This window comes from Antrostomus carolinensis, unplaced genomic scaffold (assembly GCF_000700745.2).
Source record: "Antrostomus carolinensis isolate BGI_N321 unplaced genomic scaffold, ASM70074v2 scaffold32129, whole genome shotgun sequence".
NCBI classification, from domain to species: domain Eukaryota; kingdom Metazoa; phylum Chordata; class Aves; order Caprimulgiformes; family Caprimulgidae; genus Antrostomus; species Antrostomus carolinensis.
In genome coordinates this window covers 1-26,194 of record NW_010336943.1, presented here as the reverse complement: position 1 = coordinate 26,194, position 26,194 = coordinate 1, and the positions used below count along the sequence as shown (strand labels likewise).

The following is a 26,194-nucleotide window of genomic DNA, read 5'->3' as shown; positions in this document are numbered from 1 at the left end:
TCACCCTACAAGTCTCCTTACACTTGCCCCCTAGTTCTCTCCCCTATCCCCATGGCACATGGCAGCCAAGGTCATGGTTACCCCTCACCACTTCCACCCTGGGAGCACCACAGCAGAGCAGCTCAAAGAGTGAATGTTCTCGTATCTGCTGCTCCAGGAGGCCACAGCAAAGGGAGAGGAGAATATTGATCAGGCACTGATGTTTCCAGTCCTGAAGATGACACAGTTTACTGGCCACTCACCCCTGCACAAGGCACACCAAAGGATCCCTCCTCATGGACACTAAGCCACCCACCAGCTACTATGGAGCACAAGCAGATTTAGAACAGCAGCACACCAAGCAAAGCTCTCAACTCTTCACAGAGCCAACACAGAAGAAGGAGTTAACATCTCCTTCTCTTCCCCTTTGCATCAGAGCCCATCCCACAGCCACAGGCTCTCCTGCAGCCCCAGGTTTTCACGCACTGCAGAGCCTGAGAGTTCCCCTTGAGGGATGCAGCACAATAACGTACCGGCTGGGGATGAGTGTGCAGGAAAAGAGCACGGCTGCAACGGAACCATGGGGTTTGCTTACCTCGTGGGAAGTGAAAGGGACCAAGATTCCTATCCCCCCCGATAAGGTGGTGTAGACAAGAGATTCGGAGCCTCCTGGGATCAGCGTGGTCTTCTGTAAGGAAAGCACCGTCTCTCCCACATGGTAATTCATAATCACTTCAGCCTGAAAGTCAACCGCAGAAGCATGGGTTTGGTTTGGGGTTTTTTTTGCTTATACAAAAGCATCAAAAGGCTTGAGAGAGGAAAGCAGAATAAATTCGGCCACCTGCTAGTTCTGAAATGCCTTTCTAAAGAGGAAGTGCCTTCCACCTGTGACCAGATGGTAAAACTCAGCATGCCACTGAACTACCCTCTTGAGCTGGACAAACGGATGCAAGTAATGAGGGAAAGCAGGAAAAGAAACAAGCGTGCTGCTTCAATCCAACCTCACTGAACAGGCATCGGCTGCCATTTCAGAAACTGAATCTGGCTCCTAGTGACAGTGAAAACCCATGACCCGCAGCACTGTAGATGTGTAGGAGCAGAACTGCCAATACATCTCCTGGACAACACTGCAGAGGGTTTCACAGAAAAGCAGTGTATTCTCTTCCCACAAAGCATTACCTTCTGCGACGCTCCATTAAGAAGTCCCCTGTCCCACAGCGCTTTGTTGCCTGTGGGATCCTCATCTACCTCATCGTTGGTGTTGGGAGGCAATCTCACCTGTGTGGGAAGAGGAGGAGAGAGTCAGCAAGCTGCAGAGAAGCAGCACACATCTGGAGAATCCCTGGGATCTTTGAAAGGCTGCTTTTGTGGATTCTACAAGAATCACTTCATGCTTACAGCAAAATCATCCCTTTGCCGCTCCAATAAGGCCTTTAGAGTTAAACAACAACTGTGCTGTAAAGACTAATGGCTCAAAACCATGGGCAGGACCTCAGGACTGGCCTCAGCCTGGCCTGGCACTTGCAGATCACCCTGGGAGGTATGGTCAAAACAGTTTGAAGGTGGTTCCCACTAAGAAGAGTTTGATGGACGTAGGGCAGGAAAACCAAAGAGGATTGATTTGTGTGCCTGGGCCAAATCCTGCAGGCGCGGTGTCTGACATTTGCTGAACTCTGCACTCCAAAGCACCCGAGCACGCTTCAGACAGAGATCAAAGCTCTGGCAGAAAGACCATCTATTCTTTCCTCCTCCCCTGCTGAAATCCAGCCAAGTGGGGAAGTGTCAGCACTGACAAAGCCGGCTTTCAAGAGGAAGTGACAGAGAAAGCTAAATGCCAGCCACAAAGGTTTAGCCAGGGAAAGTAAGAGTGATAACCCTGACACAAGTTCTCATGGGCTCTTTCACAGTCACAAGCTTCATTTTGCAGCAAGTTTTGGGGGCAATTTCAACACAAGTTATTGAATGCTTCAGAAATGTATTTTTTAACCTACTGATGTTTTAATTTGTTTGCTTTAATTAACCAACTGATAAACTGCAGTCGTCTGCGATGACGACAGCTAGTCACCCTGTAAAAACAAGTGAATGGTACAGGGCGTTGCCTCCAGCTAGGCACAGATTCTCATTCTTTTAAGACAAATCATGGATGTTTTAAGGAAAAATACATAGTGTCCAAAAAGCCCCGATTTCTTCAAGGCACACTCACCACGCAGATGTTGCCAAACTTGTCTGCTCCAGCCACAGTGTCATAATCCAGGAGAGTTGCTGTAGTGACCCACCGGGGATAAGTGTCATCAGCAAAGATGATGAGCTGGTTCTCATTCCTTTTGTAGCGCACCCAGATGAAACTCTCCTGAACGTCTGAAACAATCACTCTGTGCCCAATGGTTTGGATCCCACAGATGTAGTTGGCAATGTGCTTTTTGAGAGAGAAAAGACAAAACCTGAGTGTGTCAAACAGGGAAGCATAACCCATTAATTCGACCTTAATCCAGCTGAAACACTATCTCCCCCTGTGAACTATGGCTCACTCCTCATTTCCCATCAGTTCCTCCAGAATTACCTCCCGTTTCTGGCATACTACAGCCCCAATCTAAACAGACTGTCAATACAGGCCTTTGCAAACTAACACCCACCACGCGTCGTTCTCAGCCTGCTGAATATGAATAACGTTCAGAGAAGAAGCTCTGCTGGTGACTGAGACGCCAGGGACAGTCCTGCAAGCAGGCACTGTTTCTGTGTCCCTTCACCACTATGGTCATGAAAGACCCAAGAAGGAAAGCTTCAATTTTTCATTTAAGTCATATTTTAGGAAAACAAACAAACAAAACCAAAACAAAACACCCAACACACACACAAAAATGTTCCTCTACAAGTTCCCAGTCTGCCTGGGAGCTCGCTGGAGTTCCTTTGTGCAGGAATGAGTGGCTGGCACAGGTTCTGCAGCTTGCACGGGAGAGGGAAGAGCAGGCTATTAAGATTTAGAAAACCATGCTCTGTAATTTCTTTTCCTAAAGTACCAGCGATGTTTATCAAGGACCGTTTACTTCAAGGACAAAATTCCTTTTTCAAGATTCCAGGGATCTGAAGAGGTGCCTGTATGCATCCTCCAACTTCTGTCCCCAGTCTTCTGACCACATAACCTAAAAACACCTCCAGCAGCTATTTGGTATCTGGATAAGACCTCTCACACTCGCAGCAGATTCTTTTCCTAAAGTACCAGCGATGTTTATCAAGGACCGTTTACTTCAAGGACAAAATTCCTTTTTCAAGATTCCAGGGATCTGAAGAGGTGCCTGTATGCATCCTCCAACTTCTGTCCCCAGTCTTCTGACCACATAACCTAAAAACACCTCCAGCAGCTATTTGGTATCTGGATAAGACCTCTCACACTCGCAGCAGATGGGCAAAGGCATGGTCTGTACAGGCACGATGAACTCCTGCAGAGGGGCAGCACGACAGCCTGGTCCAGCCAGAGCTGCCAACACTGCTCCGGATGCACACACCCACCACACTCCAGCAAGGCACAGACACGGCTCTGAGGTCCAAGTGCACAGACTTGGGCTGGAGTAGCAGCTAAACCCCCGTCTCACTCCTGCTGCAAAGCATCACGCGCTCCAAATTAACAGCTCTGGTCAAGAACAAAAGCCAGTACCTTATTCTCACACTTCCGAAGCAGTTTCTTCTTGCCCAGGTCATATACACGCAAGAGCTTTCCGACTCCAATTAAGACTCTACCCTGGAACGGAGCAATGGCTGCAGGAACCTCCTCCACGGGGGTCTAGAGAGGGAAGAGGAAGACTGTGAGATGCCTGTTAACGGAGCTAACCTTACATCGAGCTTCAGAATGGATCCAGCTAATGGTTCGGTTGAATCTCGTTGGCCTGTGCCAAAGCTTTCAATGTAAAAAGCTAATCACGTAAGAGGCAGAAGGTCAGGCCTCCGTAGGCATTTTGACAGCAGCACATACCACACGTGGTTCCAAGAGCTCTGGGTAGTACACAGGTAACACACTGAAGCGTGGGACTGCTGTAAGAACCCCACACTGGGCAGGCAGCAAAAGACAACAAGGGTCTTGTTGCCTCGGCTCTTTAGTTTTTGATTTATCCCCAACAGAAAGATTTTATGCTTTGCCCAAATTCATCCAGATTGTCTGTTTCTAAAACAAAAGGCATGAATCTAATTCAACCATCTGCCACAGATGCTCTGAAGCTGCCACTGAAGAAAGTGTTAAGTGGGAACAATTACAGTGTGCCCACAATTCCAGTAACTCAGGGATGAAAAACCTCCCACCGCTCATCAATCCAAAAGGATCAGCCACAGCAGAGAACGGGTATGTGTAGAGAGCTTCCAGTTATGGCACTTCTAGCTTGGTTGCACTGGCTAAGAGAAGTCATTTCACATCATCACCTCTGTCAACTTCCACGTAGGTGTTCAGTGGCACCAGAAAAGGTCCTGGTCCAGGACAGAACCCACTCATTGCATCAGGACCGTAGGAAGTGAATAAGCCACAACATTCCTTTCCACATGCTCATTTGCTCAAAACTCAGCCATGCTGGAAGCATATGGCAGGGAGAACAGGATTTTGTTTTAACAGAATTCTGCAGAAACCCTTGCTAAAGCCCCAGAGACCTGTCAAGCCAAGTCGGTCACTAGGAGACTAATTATTTCTACACACAACCAACAGAGCATCAGAGGAAGGATGACAGCTCCCACCAGCTTCATGTGACCAGCCAAGGACCGGGAGCCTTAGCACCAAGGCTCAAGTGACCCAAGTATGAGTTTGCTTTGTAAACAAGTGCTCAGAGTAGCTCTCTGAGCTCATATTCCAAAAAGAAAACAGAGCTGTTCCTCTCCCCTCCCCAAGAGGGGCAAGAAAAACACTGCTCCTTTCCCATTTCCCCAATTAGATGGATAAGACTATAGCTAAGGCAAAGGAGTGGGACTCTTGGGAGATCTGTGTTCAGTCCTCAGCTCCGCAAAAGATGTCCCAAATGTGTAGTAGACAACTTATTTCCTCCAAAGCTGCTTCCAGTGTGTAACATCAGCCCAGGATTCACTGAGTACTGCAGTATTACCACAGCATTCAGGGTGAACAGCTACTGCAACACTCCACCTGTAAACAACCCACTCATCCCTCTCACCTTGTGCAGGAACTCCAGCTTCTCACCGCTATTCACCAGCTTGTACGTGTAGACAAATCCCCCAGCAACCGAGCGTGGGTTCAGAATCAGGTCCTTGGCGACTCCCACCAGCACGTACCAGTCATCACCAGTATTGGAGAAGCGGCACACAGCCACACTGGGAATGACAAGACACGTCAGGAGATCAGGGTGATCATAACACAAACGAACGCTGCACACACACACACAGACTGAATCCTCTGACAGCACAACCTGCACCCAACCGGGGAGAGATTCGGGAGCCCAACCTTCCAGCACTGACATTTCATTTTCAGAGGTCTTTTTTTTTTCCTCCTTGCAGGAATGTTTAACACAGGTTCCTTCATTTTTCCACACTCCCCATATGTATTATGCTGCAGGGGCCACACATGCCCAAAGCATTACTTTTACGTTTTCACAGGCTGGACACTGCCTAGCAACATGCAAAGCTCCATTAGAAGCTGTTTTTCAAAGGCTGTTCCAATTTGGACATGCACATATAACCTTCTTCATCTTCCAGTGTTATTTCCTGCCCAGTGCCTAGCTCAGCCAGGTTGGGAATCCTGGACAAAACAGAGTCAGCCTTTTGGACTAGCATGACCTAACTCCACTTCACCTGCCGAGGCACTCACTATTCTTTGTGGTTATTGTGTTGGTCTTCCCCTCTAACACTTCCTTTCCATTTAATCTATGCTCAGTTTATCTGGATCAGAAGGGGAAGTGAGAGATAGCAGCACATTCCCTTGTTCCCAGCTCTCTTATCTGTCATTTAACATCCTCGTGTTGCTCTTTAAGTACTGGGGTTCAGCAAACACATCTGGAGCACCAGCTCTTAGTGTCACATGCAGACAGATCAGGGTGGGAAGGGAAGGCAAGATAAAAGCTTTAAGCACATGGCAATCGCTTCTGGAATTTCAAGCCAGCCTCTTGACAACATGCTGCATCTCGGTTTCAACTGAGTAACAGCTGAGCAAAAGAAGGAAAGAAACCACGTAAGACTCATCACAAGTTCTCGCTGCATCTGGCAATGCTCCTTACCTGAAGGCAGCTTCGTTCTGCTCTAGCTGGACCAGATCTAATGTATTTCCCTGAATGGGGTTCATCACCCTGATAACAGAGGCCCACTGTCCATTCCCTGCCTTGGGAGCACCAAAGATGGACTCGGGAAGATTCTCATTCAGAAAGGCTGCAGCCATCTCTGCAGCCAATTCCCTCTCATCTTCACCCGCAGCCTCCACCATTTCCTAGAGCACATGAAAGGACAGGAGAAAAACAACAGCTCAGTGGATTTCCTTTCCAGACATGCTGATGCTCCACATAGAATATAAGCTCCCCGTCTCCCCTAAGCCCAGGTATTCCAGGGCAAGGTACTGCCTGTGAAGACATAAAAACCACCAAATCCCAAAGCTTCTACCCATCCTGAGCTTATTCTCAAGGAAGCCACTGCAGCTCACAGTAGTGTGAGCTGTGCCGTGCCCAAGGGGAGCTATTTCTCCAAATCAACAATTCTGAAAACACCACTGAGAAGAAAATAACCAACTGAAATCCAAGCAGCCTCAAACAGTCACAGAAAACCCAGAGAATGGTGTTACACAAGCAGGACTGTGCTCCAGTGCGTGGTTCTTAAAGCCTGACACAATAACAAGCGAAGAAAGGAGTGCTGGGTAGTAGCAGATCCTGCTGGAATTTGTGTTTCGAGGCAGATCTTCGCTCCCTTCAGCCCCTGCATTCAAAGGGAACAAAAACTTGGAGGCAACAGGAGCTGGGAACGGAGCAGGGAGGATTTCCAGCTGCAAATGTCCCCTCCAGGGAATGGATGTGTGTACCTGTCCCCCACCCCAAATACCTCGGCCATTTGCTGCTTCCTCTGTGCCTTGGTGGCCTCAGTGTAAGCGTTGTGGTCTGTCTCAATGATGATCAGGTTGTTGCTCTCTGGGTGAATGACAAATTTTCGGGGTGTGTACTGCAACGGGAAGGCAACCTGGTTGAAGACTGCTCCCAGCTTCTCCAGTGCCAAAATCCTGGGGGTAAAAAGATGTGACATGTTGAAAGCAACCACCTGAGAGAACAAAACCAGACTTGAGCTTTACGTCTGTGAAACTGGCTAGTGCTGGAGACCAGCAGCACCTTTCTGAGGCCAGAGAGCAACTAGCAAACAGCTCCAGAGGAAAACCAGTAGCCTAAATGGGAGCCTCTGCTGGGCTCTCACTGTCCCAGGGTGCATTTCCAGCGGTGCTGAAGCAAGTCTGTCTCAAGAAGAACAAAGAGCGGAAAGGGAACACATCATCCAAATCCAAACGTGACACAGACTTTGATACGAAATCAAATGCTCCTCAGAGGCACTTTAGTTAAAGAGGATAAAAAGCGCAATGCCAAGTCTTTCTTCCTGTGACTTGCCAGCTGAGATGCCAGTTCTTCTGGCATTTGGTGACTAAAAACCACAAGACTCCAGAAAGAATGACTCCTTTAAAAGCACTGAATGCTGTAATATTTCAATGAGGACAGATATGAAAAAAGCGCCTGTTCAAGTGCATAAAGCAGAGCTCCTGAATGTGTGCTCCTCTATTATTTTCATCTATCTTTTTGATATCTTCTAAGCTGAACTTTAAAAAGGCAACAAATACACCCCTGTCATGATGTTGATTTCTTAAATCACGTGGCCTATTTTCTGCAAAGCAGTCAATTCAGATCACAAACCACAAGATCCCAATACACAACGGGTTCACATTTATTAAAAACTTCCCTCTCCAAGGATCAGAGATTTTGATCACAGAAGTGCACCTTATTTCAACACCATAAATATCCTTGTATTCCTATTTGTTTTCTGAAACCCATCCAAGTGTCTTATCAAATCATTACCCATAATCAAATAACCTCAAAAACTCCCTGTTAAACCACTGTACCTCTTTCCTTTTGAAAGTCCAGTGAGAACTCACCACCCCACCCCTCTGCCTGGCATCCCAGCCCAGCAGTATTTGTGTTCCCCCACCAGTTCTTACCTCAGTGTGTTTGTGGAGATGGCAACGATGCCCTCTGGGCACTGCTCAGAAGCAAAACCAGACGCAAACTCTAGTGTCTCATAAGACAGGGGAGTCAGGTGGAAGCGTGACTGATAGGAATAACTGAGCCAGGAGCGGCTGGACATGGCCAGCACCTGGGAAAGAGAAATTCATTAGTTCTGGGGATGGAGACAAGCTCACTCCCTGCAGCATGAGCGGATGTGCAGCACCAGACTCTTACCCACCAGAACAACTGACTCCTTGCGGGTGGACTCCACCCAGCTCAGAGCCTATCTTCAGAGATACTGCCTGCTTTCAAGAGTTTTATCTGGAAATTGTCTAAGGCATGAAGAGGAACTTTAAAGCACTATCAGGACAACAGGCACTCAAACTGAGGTGCAATAAAAACTGTTACCTGTAAAAGCCAAGATCAACAAATACTTTTATATCCCTTTTTTTTTTCCTTTTAAACAATAGCCTGCTCTAAGGGGAACAGGTCTTTTAAAAATAAATATTTACTGCTTTGTCACAATCCTAATGCTGAAATTTACTTAAAATAATCAGTAGCCTATTTTCAATCAATTTAAGGGAAACAAAGGAAACAAATGGATTTCAAAACTCTTCAGTTTTATACACTGGCTACATCCATTCCAGTGCAACTTTACTTTCTGCCTGAGCAACAAAAGCTGAAATTACATTGAAACGCTGACAGGCTACTCCAAGCCTACCACTGGCCACAAGCAGTATGTTTTTTTCTCTCCATATTGTGAGAGAAGGAACCAAGATTGATCTCCAAGTAGAAAAGTACTCAGCTATACGATAAACATTCTCTCCTAGCGCTGTAAAGCACCTCAGCTCCAAGTTACAGCTGGCAGATTGGCAGGAGGAAGTTGAAGAGATTCACCCAGCATACCCCAAGATTAAAGCAGAGCTCAGAATTCCAGATCCAGCCCCCTACACCGACCAGCAATATTTCTCAACTCTGAAGGTGTCATCCAAAAATGAGTCAAGCAGGGGGTGGCTGATCTCCCCAGTGTCACATCAGAAGGGCTGGAAATGGCATTTCTGATGAAACACATTCTTCCCTCTATGCCAAATCCTCCAAATATTTTCCCTAAACCATGCACAGCAGCTGTCCAGCCCCTGGCTGAGCCATTCTCAACATGCACAGGAGACAACCATCCACTGCATCAAGAAGTCAAGGGGCAAGATTTCTGCACAGGGTTCTTTCCGTCTCTGCACTGAGGCAGGCAAGACAAGGTTTTTCAGCATCTCTAAGCCCAAGAATCTGCTCAGAGCTTTCCAGACACGCTGCAAACACAGCCTATGGGTCAGGTAAGTCCTAGTTCAAAGAAGGCAGGGCAGCAGTACACATTACTTCTTACAGAAGTAAGGAAATGTCAACAGGAACAAGGCTGTTTGTGAAAGAGCAAGCTGCGAGCCAGGCAGCTCCGTCATGAAGTCATTCTACTTCCCACCCTTACCCAGAGGGTCCTGCTGGGCCGCGAGGATCCTTCCCCACCCTGGCCACCAAGAAGGAAAACCAGGATGCTGTGTCTGGGGACCGGATCTGCACCCCTCTGAGAGCCGGTCTCACTTACCGCCTCTTGGCCTTGCATTCGGACTCGGAAGAGTTTCACAGGCCGTGAGCCAAGGTACCTGGTCCTGGTATCGGAAAGATCGCCCGTAACGGGGTCCAGGACAGTTCGCAGCAGCACACCATTCTTGATATTGGCAAATAAAAAGTTACATCAAGATTACTGATAAGAAATAACCAGCTACAGCCATTATTCAAACCAGAGAGGCAATTTCTGAGGAAGTGTTTTGTTTTCCTAACTTCTGGAAACAATCCCTCTTACAACCACACCGTATCTAAAGTGGCTCTTAATATTAAAGAGCCTAGTTCCTGCACACCCCTGCAGGCCAGAAAGGAATTACTGTAAAACAAACCAACCAACCAACCTCCCCCCAAAACAAACAAACAAAAACCAAAATACAGACCAGGAAGTTTGGTGAATCACATAAACTATAAAAAAACCTGAGGGCTCATTCCAGATCCTAATCCCTCACTATTTACCCAAAAACTTGTGCTGCTTAAAAAAAGAGCTTGCATTCTGACATCAAACTCGAGGCATGTGAAAGAGCCTAGACTGCTCTGATTATTTTTACCACATGTTGGAATTCTCAAAACAACATTTTTTAGTCAAAGATCAGAGAGTCAGGACTGGATGTAACAAAAAGCTGTGCAACAGCAGAGTTATTAGAGCAGAGCCTGTGTTTGTGGGTAGTTACTGCTTTGATACTCTGCCCTACAGGCAGTTTTTAAAGAAGTGCCCAACAACATTTCACCCAAAGTTGGGTTTTTAAATTTTTTTTTAGAATGTACCCTCTTTCTGGAATGGAAAAAGCACAATCTGTCCTACACGAAGTCTGGGACAATACGGTGGTTTTTGACTAGTCTCAAGTCTAAGAATGTACGGGGAAATCTGCACCTCAGCTAAGCCACACGGTGGATTCCCCAGTCACAGTTGTTAAGTGTGTTGTAACAAAGAAGGAACAGTCAGGCTTTGTGTTGTACTGCACGGTGACAAGGCTATTACAGCAATCATCTTGCAAATGAATGTTCACCAAGAAATGCCTGTCAGAACCAGGCAGGCCCCTCCCACCTGCAGTCCAATGTTCAGGTACAGAAAGCCGATGGAGCCTCTCTCCCCCAGCTCGTCCTGCTTCTCTGTGCCACCCATCTCCACAATACAGAGAGACTCGGGCTGTGCAGGCAGGGCCTGCATACTCAGCGGCTGTAAGCAATCCTGGGGGAGACAGAAAAGAGGTATCCCAGCAGTTAGCAAGGCTTGGCACTGCAAGAGGGGATTCAAGCTCCATCTAAGGAGCTTAAAGATGTGCATTTACATCTCCATAAAGAAGTATTCAGCACTGAAAAAAGAAAAAAAAAAAAAGGAAGGCACAACAGACACTGGCTCAGTAGATTTTGGCAAGCAGGAGTGGCTGCAGCCCTGGGGTTTGGAGAAGATAAACTGGATCCTTCCAAACTGTTCTAGCACAGTTTGCAGCTATTTAGCATGGAGAGACCCGAGCAAAGTTTATGTTTCTTCAGTCATCCTTGGAACCCTCATCTGCTGCAGGAAGAGGAATGCTGGTTTAGAGTTAGCAGCTGGTTTGCTGCTAACCTGCTTGTGGAATGAGTCTCCTTTTCCTACAGGTATAAATAGTGAGACAGGGAAAAAAAACAACTCTAAAACAAAACAAAAAAAAAGAAGAAAATGCTTTCCTGTCTCATCAGCTGAACCTCCAGGCAGATGTGAGACTAGATCACACAAGGAAGTCTGCTATAGGTTAGGATCAAGGGCCATGCTTCCTCCCAACCAGCAAAGAAAAGCCATGCAAGCTGTTCCTTCCTGGTCATCCACCTGAATACAGAAAGGCAGCTGGGATGGACACAGCCCACTTCTGCAGTACCCCTGTGAACACTGCAGGGCAACAGAAGAGGCAGAAAGAGCACAGCTACTCACCGAAGGGTCAAGGGAAATAATTCTGACAGTGTTGTCCACCAGCCCAACAGCAAGGAACCGGGAGCGCTGCTCCCCAGGGGGGACGTTGGCCAGGCTCATGCACACGACGTCGGCCGACATCTCCTTTCTCTCCGTGTACTCATTCAGCTGTCCTGACTGAGACAGGAAAACACAAGAGACTTATTGACCAGCCAGTGGGGCAAACCAGCACCAAAACACCTCTCCACACCTCTTTTTTTTTTTTTTTTTTTTTAAAGTTAGTGCTTTGGATTTTTTGTATTTTTTAAACTGTTTCTTTACAGCCTTATTTCAGCTGCACCTGGAAGAACCAGAATAGCAATAGGATAAGTAAACCACTTCCAGCCTCAGTTACGAACTTCAGAGACTTCAATTAGCCACTAAAACCCCTCAGACAGAGAGAGTCCAGGCATGGAGGGCTTTGATCTATCTGTTCTAGGACACTCCACCACAGAGCTCTCTTCTGCAGGTCTGATCAAGGATCACTCTCTGGCATGCCCCATACTCTGCCTTGCTCCTCCAAACTCCTTCACAACATTAACACATGTACCGGGTCCATCTCGAAGTAAACCAGTTCTCCTCCAGTCAGTGCTATCACCACTTGTCTCTGGTTCACAGCACATTTTACAATGGTTTTCTTCCCCGGTGTCTTCCATTCATTTACTCTCTTATCTGCTCGGATGTGTCGGATCCCATCTGGATAAACCTGAAGGAAAAAAAAAAGCTCACATCAATTCTGTATTTACCATCCCTTCACAACTCCCGTCTCACTGGTGATTCCAACACAGAAAGCCAAAGGCAAGCACCCCTCCTGGCAGCAGTGATCCATTAGCTATGCAACAGGCTGAAATAGCACCAAGCCACTCGCCAGCTGGAAGCACCACATCTCTGAACTACAGCACAGAGCTACTGAGCGTGCACTGAAGGAGATGAGGACCCTCTTCAGCTGGTCCAGTTTCACTCAGCAGGATATAAAAAGGGAAAGGCTGAGTTAAGAGTCATTCTCTGCCAATCCACACCTTTAGATATGACATAGGTTGCACTACTGTAGAAACCATGGCTATGTAGCAAGCAGAGAGTGGTAGATGTAAGCAGACATGTCAGAAGCAGCTTTTCATTACCTGTACCAAAGCATCATCACCAAGAAGAGAGCAGGACAGGGTGGGTGTAGTACCCAGGAATCCAGAGTCAGTCACTTCTTCTACAGTCTCTCCGATAGACAGCACCAGCGTGGCATTTACGAAGGACACAATGATATAGGCATCAAACTCATCTGGTCAAGGGAGACAGGGAAAAAAGGGGTGCTGATTAAATAAATGCAAGGCTTCCCAAGAAAATTATCAGTCTGACAGATGTTTAGCAGTTACTCTTCAGCAGCATTCCAGTGATAATTACATTTGCTGGCAGTATTGTGCAAGTTCGTTCTAGGACACATTGTCCAAAAGCCAGCCACTGCTAGATCCAAACAATGTGAGACTGAGCCAGGGATCAAATGGTGATCCAGATACAGGGTCAACTCACCAGCCTCTGGATTCTGGCAAGAAAGACTCCTGCCTACTTTTTTTCAAAGACAGCACGAGGTCTAGAATCCTTTAGGACACTTGCCCCACCTCACACCAGGAGCTGAATCCAGATTTAACAGCCAATGAAGTCAAACGAACTGCTCTACTCTGAACACATGAAACTCATCTGCAGAAACCACATCACGGATGCTGCAAACAGGAGGTCACAGGACCACATCTCTATCCAGTATCCACATAATAAAAGGCTACGAAGAAGGATCAGGGTGCTCTGCAGCAGAGGAGCTCAGGGTTAGCCTGCTCTACCCTCAGCCAGAAGCTCAACCAGGGTATGTTCACACAGCCACCTGTGCAGTCTCCTGGGATGAGAAACAATTAAGTTTTAAAGACAGAGCAAACAATGACCTTTGCTTCTGCTGGAATAAGTGAGAGTGTTGCAACTATTATCTCCAGTAACAGCTTCTCCCAGAAGAGACAGCCTGGGAGAGTCCAGTAGCTTGGACATGGAAGAGCTATGCTAATCAAAATAGTCTTGAGATGTCATTTGGAAAAAGGGAGATTTTGTGGGAAGCAAGGGTAGTAGGACTGGGCAAAGGGACTGCCCCCGTTTACTGCTGTCCATTTTCATTCTGCACAAAGTGACAGGCATTAGAGAGGGGGAGAGTCTCATTAAAATAGAATTAAAAAAAGCAACGGAAACAATGAAGGCTGTTGGGAAATGGAGCCAGGAGCCTCGGTGGAAAAGTAAGATTGCCTCAGAGAAGCAGCTCCACTTCTGCTGCTGTTGCCATGCAAGTGCTAGTTCTTAAAAAGAAAAAAAAATTCCCCATTTTAACCCAACTCAACCCAAAGCTCAGACTGATGCACCACAGCACAAGACAGTTAGCAGAAGCGAGGGTGTAAGAGAGCTGTCACAGTTTTTGCCCTTGAGCAGAGTTTCTCCATAATCTGTAGGAGAGGTGGAGAAGTGGCTAATGACTCTCTAAGAAGAGAAAGCAAACAGAGAACTCTCACAGGACGAATACAGGATACCAGCAAATACCACACAGTGGCTTCAAGAAACCCAACTGGGTTAACTGAAACACACGCTTCAGGAACTGATCCTTTTCTTATCCACCCTGTTTAGAGGGAGGTGCTGCCAAACCTGCTGTGTCACGTTTGTAACAGAAGGTTCTTACATACAGCTGAAAATATGCAAGTGAAAAAAAACACCCCACCATTCTTTTCTCCAACATCTGGTATACAGACCACAGCTCTGATCAAACTGAAGAGCTTTGTATAATTAAAGCAATTCCAACAGTGGTTTGTGGCATAAACTCTGTTTAAACTACTCTATTAAGTGGTCACAGCCTGTAACCTCCACACGCTCCCAAACCCCACAAACAGGAGCGGCTCCACTTGGGGTAAATGAGAAAACAAGAACTGAACCTGCACACAGAAACTGATTAGTAATGCCAAATATTGAAACTCTTGGCTTAACAGGACAATTTCTCCAACACTAACAGCAGATGGGAAGAGTTCAGAAGATGTACACCATCACACACTGCTTATTTTCTACACTAAATAGCAGCTCTTCTACAAACTTGCATGATTTTTCAACACCACAGGTCTATAAGAATTCCTCGATCGCTTTAAACAGAGGTTTGAGCAGTTCACAGGCTAAGCATTTAATTCATAAATATCCTGTAAGACAGGAAGTTCTAAAAATTCCATTTCCAAGACAGTCGCTGCTTTCCAAACTCCTTGAGAGCTGCTGCTGCCTTCCTCCCTGGGGAATGTCATTCTCATGACAAATCACCACTGTCCCAGCTGGAGGCTTAACCATGTGATCTGGAGCAGGACAAAGAGCTCCCATTTGAAAGCGAAACAGATTCCCTTAGTCCCAATCTAAACAAAAACTCATTCCTACCTCTTAATACTTTTCTAGCTCTTTCTTTTCACTGGCTTACAATTATATTGGAGCGTGCCTTTAAGCCTGTGTCAATAATAGTGACAAGTGCATTTCTGCTTCAAGTTCAGCAGCGCTGCTTAATGCCTCTCTGCTGGAGATTTTGAAATAAAGGGTTTGATTTCCCAGAATAAAAGTCAGTGAATAAGACACATTCATCTAAATTTAAACAATGCAATTTTGGTTTAGAAAATAGAGCAGCTTACTTGAAATCAAGAGGACTAAATCCCTGGGGCACACTGAGAAGTATTCTCAGTGAAAAGAAAAAAAAGAAGAGATTTATAGATTTTAATATGAAAAGGGACCTACTTAGCTCTACACAATCTCAAGCCCAACATCAGGCTGCCCAGAGTTTTGAACGGATTTTGTACGCAGACACAAGACTTCAGAGATGCTTATTAATGTTCTAATTGCCCCAGTTAGCTCCTTCCAACGACTAAGAGAGACATTTTAATAACTCTTGAAAAACCACAGCTGGACACACTCTCCCGGGCCTTCATTACCAAGTTTTCTGCAGCTTCATGCACATGTCACAACCAGTTATGAAAACATCCCATTTCAGCCCATGAACTCTATGCTACTGTCCTTTTTTTTTTAATTTGCCATGGACTCAGTTTGAGTTAGTCCATGAGAATTCCATTCTTGCACACCAGTCCACACCTGATACAGTTTTTTTTCACACTCCACAGCATCTGAATTAGCATTGATACAAATGCAGCCACCACTAGCCCAGATTTGCTCAGTGAACAAGCAGCTGAGCAGTGACAAAACTCAGGATTATTCTCACTTAAACAACACTAATGGGATGACAGCACACTTTTCCTGGGCTTCTGTTTACTACTGCATGGAAACTCCGCAGCTGTGACTCACTGCACATTGCTTTCCATGAACAGTGCCAGGTAGGGAATGCAGAATTAGGTCTCAGCTCTCATCTATGCACACAGCCATCTAGCTCCCCAGCCCTCAATATTTAACTGTGAGAGAGGGTTTGGTCTGAATCCCATCCACTTTATCTGATGGGCAGATGAATTCCATAACCACAGGGCAACCTCATGCCAGCAATACCTACAGGTGCTTCAAGAACACTCGATCGCTTTCTCTTGGAGAAGCAAAGCAGCTGGGAGCCAATCCTCAGTCTAGAAAGGAGCTGAAAACACCCCAGAAACGTGCACCTCTGGTTTCATCAAGAACTGACCGTTATGCAGAGCAGAGACACAGTTGATTAGTTCATTCCCCAAAGACTGTAAGATGGAATGGGAGTTGCTTCCTACTCCTCAGCTACTGAACTGCAAAAGCAACAACCTCCAGCTACACAACAGCTTCCAGAATTCATGTACTGAAAAGCTTGGTGTAAAAGTAACCCCAGGATTTTGGGATTCTCTGCAGTTAACCTGTGGGACGGTACAGCAGACCCTAGCAGTAGGTACACACCTGTGGTGATCAGCACCTCCACCACCAGCCACCTGTGGAAGAAAAAAAAAGGCTTGGTATTGGTAGTGTGTATCACCACGTACCAGCCAAGGTTAGTATTTGCTCTGGAGGCTGCAAACCTGTACGCGTCTTACAGAGGCCTTGCAGTACGCGCACGCTGCGGCATCGAGGCCGCCCGACACGGCACACTGAACACTCAAAAACCAGCACTTGGGCACTTTTGAGATTAGATACATATTTAAAAAGGTATTTCTGATTAAAACCCACTACAACTGTTTCTGAACTCAAAGAGTTGTAACGTGGGGGTGGGTTTTACATAACTTTAAACTGTAATTAAAACGTAGCGTGGTTCACAACAGATAGAGATTCCAGCTTTTCTGAAATCATCGGGATCTTCAGGCTGGAACCTGGAGAATTTAGGAGGGAGGGAAAAAAAGAGGCAGCGAGACTGGTCTGTTTCGTGTAGGTTAGCAATGGTCCTCCATCTCCTGAAAAGTCAAAGTCATCCTCTGAAACACCAAGAGAAAAGGTTTTAAAACTGTAAGGTGATGTGAAAAGCCTCCATCTCATAGAGGGAGCAAACACTGACAACTGCTTTTCCAGAAAGCAGGAGCATGAGTGTCTCCAGCAAAGTGGAATGCTTCTTTTAAGAAAAGCATGTGGTTTTGATATGAACTGTGGAAATATTTTCGTTCTGAACCTTTTATTTCTGAGGAACATGAAGGCACTTGGTGCTCAAAGCCCCTTCCACGCTGCTTAGGCAGTTCATGAGTCTCAGAACACGAGCACAGGAATTGATGGCAGGTCTCAGATGACAAGGTAAACTCCACAGCAATGTCTGAAATTCCCACAGGGTTCCTGCCTCCCTGGAAGACACACTGCTCTACGATTGCTTAAAAACAAGATACCATGTCACTAGCAGGCTAAGGTCTCCACTGCAACAGTCTGGCATTTCTGTATCCAGTGCATAAACCTATAGCAAGCCTTTGCAGGATTTATACAAAGCACTGACTTGGAAATAATCATGGAGACTGTCAGTGCCCAGAAGAGATTAATTTCAGGGTTTTTAGGTGTTTCTGAGGCACTCTGCTTTCAACCACAAGGGAAAGGCAGGACAAAGGGTTACATTTCCTCTTGTACTTTAGTGAGACAAACCCATTATTTCAGATCAGGAAAAAAATCCCCAAGCCCACAATCCAATATATTTTGCCAATTTCAAATCTTGACCTTCCTGGAATTTGCAACACCTATATACCCTGCTGGGTTTTTGAACTGGAGCGTGTCCTAGCCCCAACAGACTGTTTTCTTTGCAGATAAGCATAGAGGGAAGTAATAAAATACAGACACTGTCGCTGATTTATCTGCTTTGTTCTGTAATTTGTATCCCTGTCTTACAAAGAGCTGATTACTGTAGCTGTCAACACACATATAAAGAACAGTGAGCTCTAACAAAAAGCATAATCACTGCCTGCTGATGTCAGAGCAAGAACTTCTGGGAAGCACAAGGGAAAGGATGAGAAGTTCAGCAGCTCTGGGCTACAAACAAACAGCTGATGCAGCACACGGGGCGATGGACACAGCTGCAGGTAGGTGCTTCTTTGTCAAAGGGAAGCATGATAATTCAAGGGGACAAGAGGGTGGCTTCCAAGTACAAACAGGTGGTTTCTGATTCAAAACATAACTTTTGGGGATGGCACACAACCATCACGTACATCAGGCGGTACCTTTCCTATCTCCTCAGACAAAGAAATGAAAAAACTCAACAAACAAAACACACCTAAGAACACTTATCACCTCCCTGTGCTTTAGGAAAGTATCACATACCTTCAACGTGTCTCCTCACGGTCCATACAGCGTTGGGGTTACCAGGCAGCTCCGAGACAGCCATTTCAGACACCTACAAGTAAACAGGAAAAAGATTCTTTTGCAAACAGATGTTTAGACTTACTACACTAAGTCACGAAACCACCAGCAGTTTTTAAGCTTTCCCACAACTAGGCAGGACAGCTAATAACTCCCAATCAATCCGTGCGAGATGTGCTACAGGGCAAAATATATTCAGCAATGATACAGCAACATCAGAGCTCTGGATAATCAGCTTTAAAACAAGGTCACTCGCCCTCAGCAAAGAGATCAGCAGCAGCAGCTGGCACAGACACGGGGAATGTTTTCCAGCTCAATACACTCAAGCTTTAGAAGAGACAAAATGCAGGTGGTTGGAGTCAAGGGAACAAAAAGCCTTTGAGATGTAAGAGTAAAAAGCACTACCCTTCACCTTCCAAGTAGCAAACCTAGAGAAAGCTGCTCTCTCCAGACTACGGTAAAAAAGAGAATCCCTTCATTTCAGCACCTTTATTTCAAGATTTTCTCTCACTGTCCTCACCTCTCAAGCTGTTCTTCTAAAGTGCTGGAAATCTCACCTCAAGTCCATGTCTTAGAACCCTCAGAGACGACCGGGGCCCCCGACCACAAGCCACATACAACTGGGGTGTGTCTTCATTGGCCAAATCCGCTATCTGCGTGGAGAAATAGTGTCAAACAACGTCCACAGGAAAATAAAACTAAGCCATATATGCCACACTACTGCTTTAAGAATGGTTTGTTTTCTGGTTTGGTTTTTGTTTTGTTTTGTTTTTTTTTTTCAAAACACTGAAAATACTGAAGATGCCATAGGGTGCACCATCTGCTGCCCTGAAATAACATCAAGTTTTAACCAAACCCTCTGCAGAGCAGAGAACTGGTCTGATGGTCAACAGAGGAGCAGCACAGCTCTGCTGGCTGACACGCCGTGTCCAGATATATATTTATCACCACGGGAATCTGACTAACAGGAATCTAACAGGCCAGGTTATCAGTCTTGGGCAGCTGTCTGAGAACTCAGCAGACTTCCTTTTCTATCAGCATTTAGTACAGAGCAGTATTTCTGAAAACCTGGGATAAAGTAGCTTTGGTGCTTCTGCTTACACACAAATACTCTGCAGAAAAGCAAATCAAAAAAATCCTGCATCTCTGATGAACTCCTCTGTCAATGTGAAACACTTAATTACGTGGTAAACAGGAGCTTGCTGATGGCAATGTACCTGACAACACAGAATAGGAGACAAACTGTCCAACTCATCCACCAGCACCAGGTTCTTGAGAGGTCGTGGCTGAAAAAAGAATGTATCTCCTTCCTCAAGAGGCATGGCAGAAGAAAACTCTGGCTCCTCATCATCGTCACCCAGGTGAGCTATCTGGTACAGATAACTTGAGACAGAAAGCAAGAACACCATGTTCAGTGCAAAGCTCGTGTAGCCTTCTCTAAGTAAGGCTTAGCCAGATATTCAGGCAGTGGGGAGGAGAGAAATCCTTCCCTACAGCATACAGCTATTAAAATTTAGCCTTAAGGATTGTCTTGGTGAAAAAAAATGTTTAAAGGGAATCAGAGGCCTGCAAACAAAAAACCCACCACAACCTTCCCTCTCCACAAACCTTTCAGTTTGTAGCTGTCACTGGCAAGCTGTCCCAGAGTTTGTGTGTTCTCTCCGTTTACCCTTGAGCCTTTCAGATACTGTGTTAGAGCCAAAGCACCAACTGACAGCCGAGGCCAAGAGCAAGGCCAACGGTTAAGACTGTAACTCCACAATTATCTATTTTATTGGAATACTCTCACTTCACTATTTTAAACCACATTCCATATGCCATTTTATGAGCCTAAATATCACAACAATCAAATTAAACTTGAGAGAGAGAGAAAAAAATGAAACCAGAAAGACAGACTGATTTACTTCCTGGTTTTAATAAAACTCAAATGAACATGGCTTCCTCAAGAGCTTGGTTTATACAACCCAATTCAGATTCACTCCAGTTAACTGGCTGGAGCTCCCCCAGGTGGCTGAGTCCAGATGTAGTCAGAAAAAAAACCCAAAAGTATTACTCTCCATTTCTGTAAATCCCCTAGCTAGACACTGTCAAGCCATCTTCAAATGTGTGCAAAGTCTTCTTTAGAATATTCTAGAACCCCAAACATGAATTGAGAAAGCCCTCAAGCACACACCTATTAAGGAAAGGATCAGAGGTACTGATAACAAACCCTACCTGCTTCTGAGTGGGCTGTAACACACAGAAGTTCAATGAAAACTGATGAAACTAATTAAAAGATAATTCATCTGGTTACATGATGGACCGTGTACAAACTGCAAGTGCTCAATTCTTCCAAAACCTACTGCAGCAGCACATAATCTTTCCTTCTCTGCACTATAATATCTAATCTGGGGTCAAACAACATGAAAATCCCCCATTCAGTCATAATCTAAACCCAACTGTTCTGCTCAAGCAGATCTGTAATGTGAACAAAGCACTAGTTTACCCATTAAAATAGAGGTGTTGTCTTTATATGTTGAGTAAGTTCAAGGGTCAGTTTGCAGCCCTGAACAGAAAGAATCTGTTCCAGGGGAGAATGCTGATGTAAAGTTGCTTACTTACTGGTTTCCGAATTCGGATGCCACAAAGAGGAACCCGGTTTTCAGCACACACATGGCAGCAGCAACAGGAACAGTATCAAAGTACTTGAGTCGAATCTCGGTTACCTGAAAGGAGAAGGCGAAGTGACTGTGTTACCAAAGCACTAGAGCTGCACATGTGTGATAAGATTAAAAAAAGATGCCTGGCTACCCTCTCCAAAGAAAGGAAGCAAGAGAGTGGGCCAGACATAACCACATCAGTAGTCCTGGGCAGCAGGTTATAAATCACAAAATCCAGCAGATTATTCCAAACACACAAGTCAGACTGTCTGTTTTATTCTAAGACCATCCAGCTTTGGTAACAGTGAGTCAGTTTGGAAAAAAACAGCTGTGAAAACAGCAAATTATGTAAAAGAAAGAAATTTGCTTCAGTGAACACCAGCCATTCCCCAACACGTGAAAAATTAACTCTCCTGAGCAAACGTCTACATTTGATACAACGGCAACAGCTCTTGGTGAAACATCCAACAACAATCTTAAGACACTTAAAAGATGCTACACAATCATCCCTTCTACCAAATTGAACATATTTAGATGAAGGAGAAACTAACATTCAACATTTACTCAAAAAAAATCCAATTGATTCACCACAGGAGATATTTTAATTGCAAAATCATAAGACAAGCAGCAGCAAGCCACCTCAAACTTGATATTTCAATTCATGGATCAGCTGTACCAAGCTGATCCGCAAAGAGATTGATTGCAGCATTTAAATATTCAATGAGGAGATGAAACAGAGAGCACCTGCTGTGATCAAGAGAAACTAAGTTCCCCAGAATTAGTTTCTGGAATACCCTCTTGCAGGTTCATGGACCACACTTTACAAAACATCTTTTGAAGAGAGGACTGCCTGCACAACACCTAAAATGTGCCCAACTGACTCTGCAGCGTAATTCTCACAGGATTTTGCAAACCTTGTGTCTCTATGTGAATAAACACCAGTTACAACTGTGGCTGTAACTATTACAAATCACATAAAACATGTGCCATTACACAGCTGAAACCACAACACTAAGTATGTATCAGTTTGGAGAATCATAAGGATTCTCCTCAATGAATGCTCTTGTTGTTCTTCACGTGATGCTTACCATGTCTTCATCTGTCTCCAGAGTAATTTTGAAGATGTCTCCCTGCTCTGTCTGGGCCAGGAAGAAGAACATGGACTTGGTCTTATGTGTAGCAGAGCAGACAAAAATCATACCTCTCTCTGGGTCATCCAAGTCATTCTGTCAGGAAAGCAAGCAGAGGTCATGGGTGGAATTACCCAGCAAGTGCAGATGTGATTTCACTGACTGAAACATTTCCATTTCAAAGGTGCCTTAAGAGCTGACAGTAGGTGAAGAGGCTTTTAACATAAAGCTGTAGTTAACCCTTGGTACATCGGTGCCCCAGAAGGAAAGACATTTCTAAGACACTGCCCTGAGCATTTCCTCTCCTGTTGCTGCCCTCCTCCCTGGAAAACTCACACACACCAAAGGCAAACCCAGAGGCAAGGGCTGCAATCCACACAGAGCTGGTTTGGAGCACCTGAACCTTGGCAGGTGTTCAAAGCACACAACCATCTGCGATCGCAGAGGAGGAGGAAGCAGCCTTAGATGCTGCTGAATTCACCTCCGTACAGGACGGCAACCATGACTCAGCACCTCAAGTCATCCTACCTTACACCGACAGCGCTGCCACTGCGGTGCCTGATCAGAGTCTTTGGAGTATCTCCAGTATAAATCTCAGAGAAGAGACATGAACCAAGCTCATCACTTCAGGCTATGGCCACCCCCATCTTCCCTCACAGATCACACACACAGCCAGGAAGGCAGAAACTCCTTTTTCCTTACTTTAGATCCTCCCTGACACCTTTAACTTTGAAAGGCAAACACCAAGTATTCATTCAGCACTGAAAAAGATCAGCTTAAAAAAAAAAAAAGGGTAGGAATCCCAAAATTCTCACCCGTCTCCTGGGAATTGGGCATCTGATATCAGGCTGGTCACCGAAGTTTTTATAAGTAATATAGTTTTCAGAACAGATCAGCACCCCGCTTGGTCCATCAGAACCACCAGGAACTGAAAGGTGAAAAAGAAACATGATGAGAAAAGTTCTTCCCACAGATCTGCCTGCAGAACACTTATTTTGGTTTCCTTTAAAGCAACTTAAGTTTCCACTGCCATGTATCCCCCTGCATATATAAATCTGCTCTTACTGAAGGGGAAAAGATGGAATACAGCTTCCTGTGTTGGTGTAAAAACAGGGCAGATGGAACAGGGTGACCAGGAAGGAGAAAAAGGAAGGATGCAGCTTCAGACAGATTGCTTCTGTTTTATCCTTCATGTCTTCCTCTTCTCTAGAAAGCCACTACATGCCCAAAATACCACATACTTGTGAGTTAAACACAACCCTTGTGTTACTGACATGTTTGCTTGCTGTCAAAAAAAATTCCACCGGATGGTTTTCTGACACATCTTTCATTTTTAGAGTATGTTTTTAAAAATGCTTCTATCGAGATCCCAGTACAATGAAAGATATGAAAATAGTAACAGTCGGATCCAGCCCAGCATTTGGTGTCTGACAGCTGCCTGTGGAAAATATAAGAGGGCAAGCACACCAGGATGCTCTCTAGCTCAGCTTCCTTTGTGCTGGCAGAGCAATCTGCAGTGGTTCAGTTTTCCAGGTGGAAGGTTTTAGGTTAGTCTTACATCTCATCCCTGTAAACAGGCTTTTAGTCCATGGATTCACCTCTTCCCCTTTGAATTGTGTATTAGCTGATAGAATCTCGTGCAAAAGAATACAACACCTACGTGTTACCTAAAAATACACAACTTTGTATCTGCTACCAGCTAGTTTCAGTTAGTATCTCTGAGCTGAGGAATCCAGAGAACATCCAGAATAAATCTAAAAGAAGAGAGATGAGGAGCAGTTTCAAACCGCAGCTGTATCTATGAATCCTTATACATTGCCCTGTGTGAACCACCACTCATTACCTCACTTCAAGGTCAATTAATTTATGCTAATAGCTCAGACTACCATCAAAACAACTCCCAAGATGTAAAGCGTATTGATTCTGTTTCCCTGGGGAACAGGAATCAAGTAGATCCACAGGAAAATGACTGAGCAGTACCTGTTATAAGGAAGTTGCCGTGCTCTTCCAAGGGCTCACTGTATTTCCTCACAACATGGTTCAAACCCAAGTCCAGTTCATAAAACGTCAAGGTCTGTTGTGTGTTGGCTGCTGCTTCTCCTGTGGGATCGTTGTCTGCTTCCTAAAACAGAACACACAAAGGTGTCTTCCAAGAAAAGTATTAAAGGAGGAGCAAAGCTGCTGCATGGGGAAGCAGTTTTAAGTAATGTTAGAATGAAGTCCTAAAGATTTGCTAGAAGATGCACAAAAAAAGGTTCAGAGGAAGAAAACGTACAGCAGAACAGCAAGAATTTAAGAAGAATCACCAAGACACAAGAGACTTGCCTATTCTGACTGAAGGCAAGACAAAAAGCACACAAGCTCGTGACAAATTGTCTCCAGACAGCAAAAGCAGCCAATGCTCCCCGCCTCCACTGACGGGCTAAGGACAGAAGAGGAACGACAACGTTCAAAAGGCAACGAAGGGAGATGAAGTTCTCACCTCGTAATCCATTTCCAGACAAGCAAACATCGGGTTTTCAAATCCCACATCAACTCCCACCACGTGGTAGACCAAGGTATTGGCCTTGTGGGCTTCCAGCGGGGAGGAGATGGTCAGACGAGCAGCAGCATCTCTGTTCAAGATATACACCAGCTTCTGCTTTTCAATAGCACCTGCAAGGAAAGGACACCAGCGCCTGGTGATCAGATCTAAACGGACCTGCAGTCCAGTATCAGTTATAACTCAGCAAGAGAACGTCAACCTTCCTTCTGCTCACGTTCACCATTGGTATTTCTCCCTGTGCCACCAATGAACTTTGAATGGCTCATTTGAAATGGCCGCAAGCACAAGTGACAACCCCAGCTCTTTAAAACCAAAGACTGACCCTTTGAGTTACATCCATTCAGCCCAATATTCCACCTACAACGGCTACAGGCAGATCTATCTCCCTGGAGGTGTTTAAGTCCAGGCTGGATGAGGCTTTGAGCAACCTGGTCTAGTGAAAGGTGTCCCTGCTGATGGCAGGGGGGTGGAACTGGATGATCTTTAAGGTCCCTTCCAATCCAAACCATTCTATGATTCATTCTATGATACTCACTCATTCCACCCCACGGGAGATGACAGACTGCAGGGAAGGAGGAACAAACTGAAAGGAGCAGCCAGATGCTCCACTGTTTGAAGCCATTTGGCAAGAAAACCTTTCCTCAGAAATATTTTAACTAAAAAAATGTATTCTTGCCCAATACACAGCATCCACAACACAACAAACACTTGCCACTCTTAACTCTCAACCTGAGTGGCGCAATTGTGACTGTGTCACCTTCTCAGCCATGAACACGAGACTTGCAAGAAAGGAAACAATATTTATTGTTATTCCTGATATAAAGGACCACTGTTAAACTACTAATCACTGCAAGTGCCCGCTCTCAACGCGTAGGAAAGCAGCAACACAGAACATTGGCTTTGGCAAACAGAGAGTTCACGTACCAAGTAACTAAGACACTTCATGGTCAATCTGAGAAAAAAACCTTAGAAAGAATCACCCAAGTGTTGTTCTGCCTGGGAAGCCTGACCAGAAATGCAGCTGGCTGTCTCCACAACACACCTCAGAGAAGAGACATGAACTTGTAACATCATTTCAGGCTAGGGGAGCTGACTGGCTACACGGCAGGACAGACACCTGCAATCCCAACTCCTCTCCCAGACTTCCCACGCCAGGGCTGTCCGCGCACCGCTAACCAAGCTGGCCGCTTGCCAAATCGTTTTTGGCCCAGCGGTTAGAATTAATTGGTGTGATTTCATGAGCGTCAAGGAACTATTTTGAAGGCCTGCATTCTCCTTTGAAGGCCTGCATTCTCCTTTGAAGGCCTGCATTCTCCTTGACACGTCTCACAGCCTAACAAACTGCCTGAGAAAAAAACCCACTTCTAATTATACCTGGCAGAGACTCACTCCAAAACAAGTATCCTCAAGACAGGGAAAAAAAAATAAGGGGG

General features: G+C 45.4%; 1 protein-coding gene and 1 non-coding gene across 2 annotated transcripts; both read right to left on the bottom strand.

Moving 5' to 3' along the window:
* Positions 1-574: 574 nt before the first annotated feature.
* SF3B3 (splicing factor 3b subunit 3) lies at positions 575-24,871 on the bottom strand (the record flags this gene model as incomplete). Its single annotated transcript, XM_010175051.1, has 21 exons — positions 575-718; positions 1,159-1,257; positions 2,183-2,395; positions 3,632-3,757; positions 5,121-5,277; positions 6,177-6,382; positions 6,985-7,159; positions 8,138-8,292; positions 9,739-9,861; positions 10,804-10,947; positions 11,668-11,823; positions 12,236-12,391; positions 12,807-12,958; positions 18,409-18,481; positions 19,005-19,100; positions 19,665-19,830; positions 21,049-21,152; positions 22,175-22,312; positions 23,032-23,144; positions 24,197-24,338; positions 24,699-24,871. Coding segments are annotated over 21 exons (3,011 nt in total), but the record flags the coding sequence as incomplete, so codon positions are not given.
* LOC114818895 (small nucleolar RNA SNORD111) lies at positions 22,771-22,850 on the bottom strand. The gene has a single exon (XR_003766306.1). It is a non-coding gene; the product is annotated as a small nucleolar RNA SNORD111 (small nucleolar RNA).
* Positions 24,872-26,194: the final 1,323 nt, after the last annotated feature.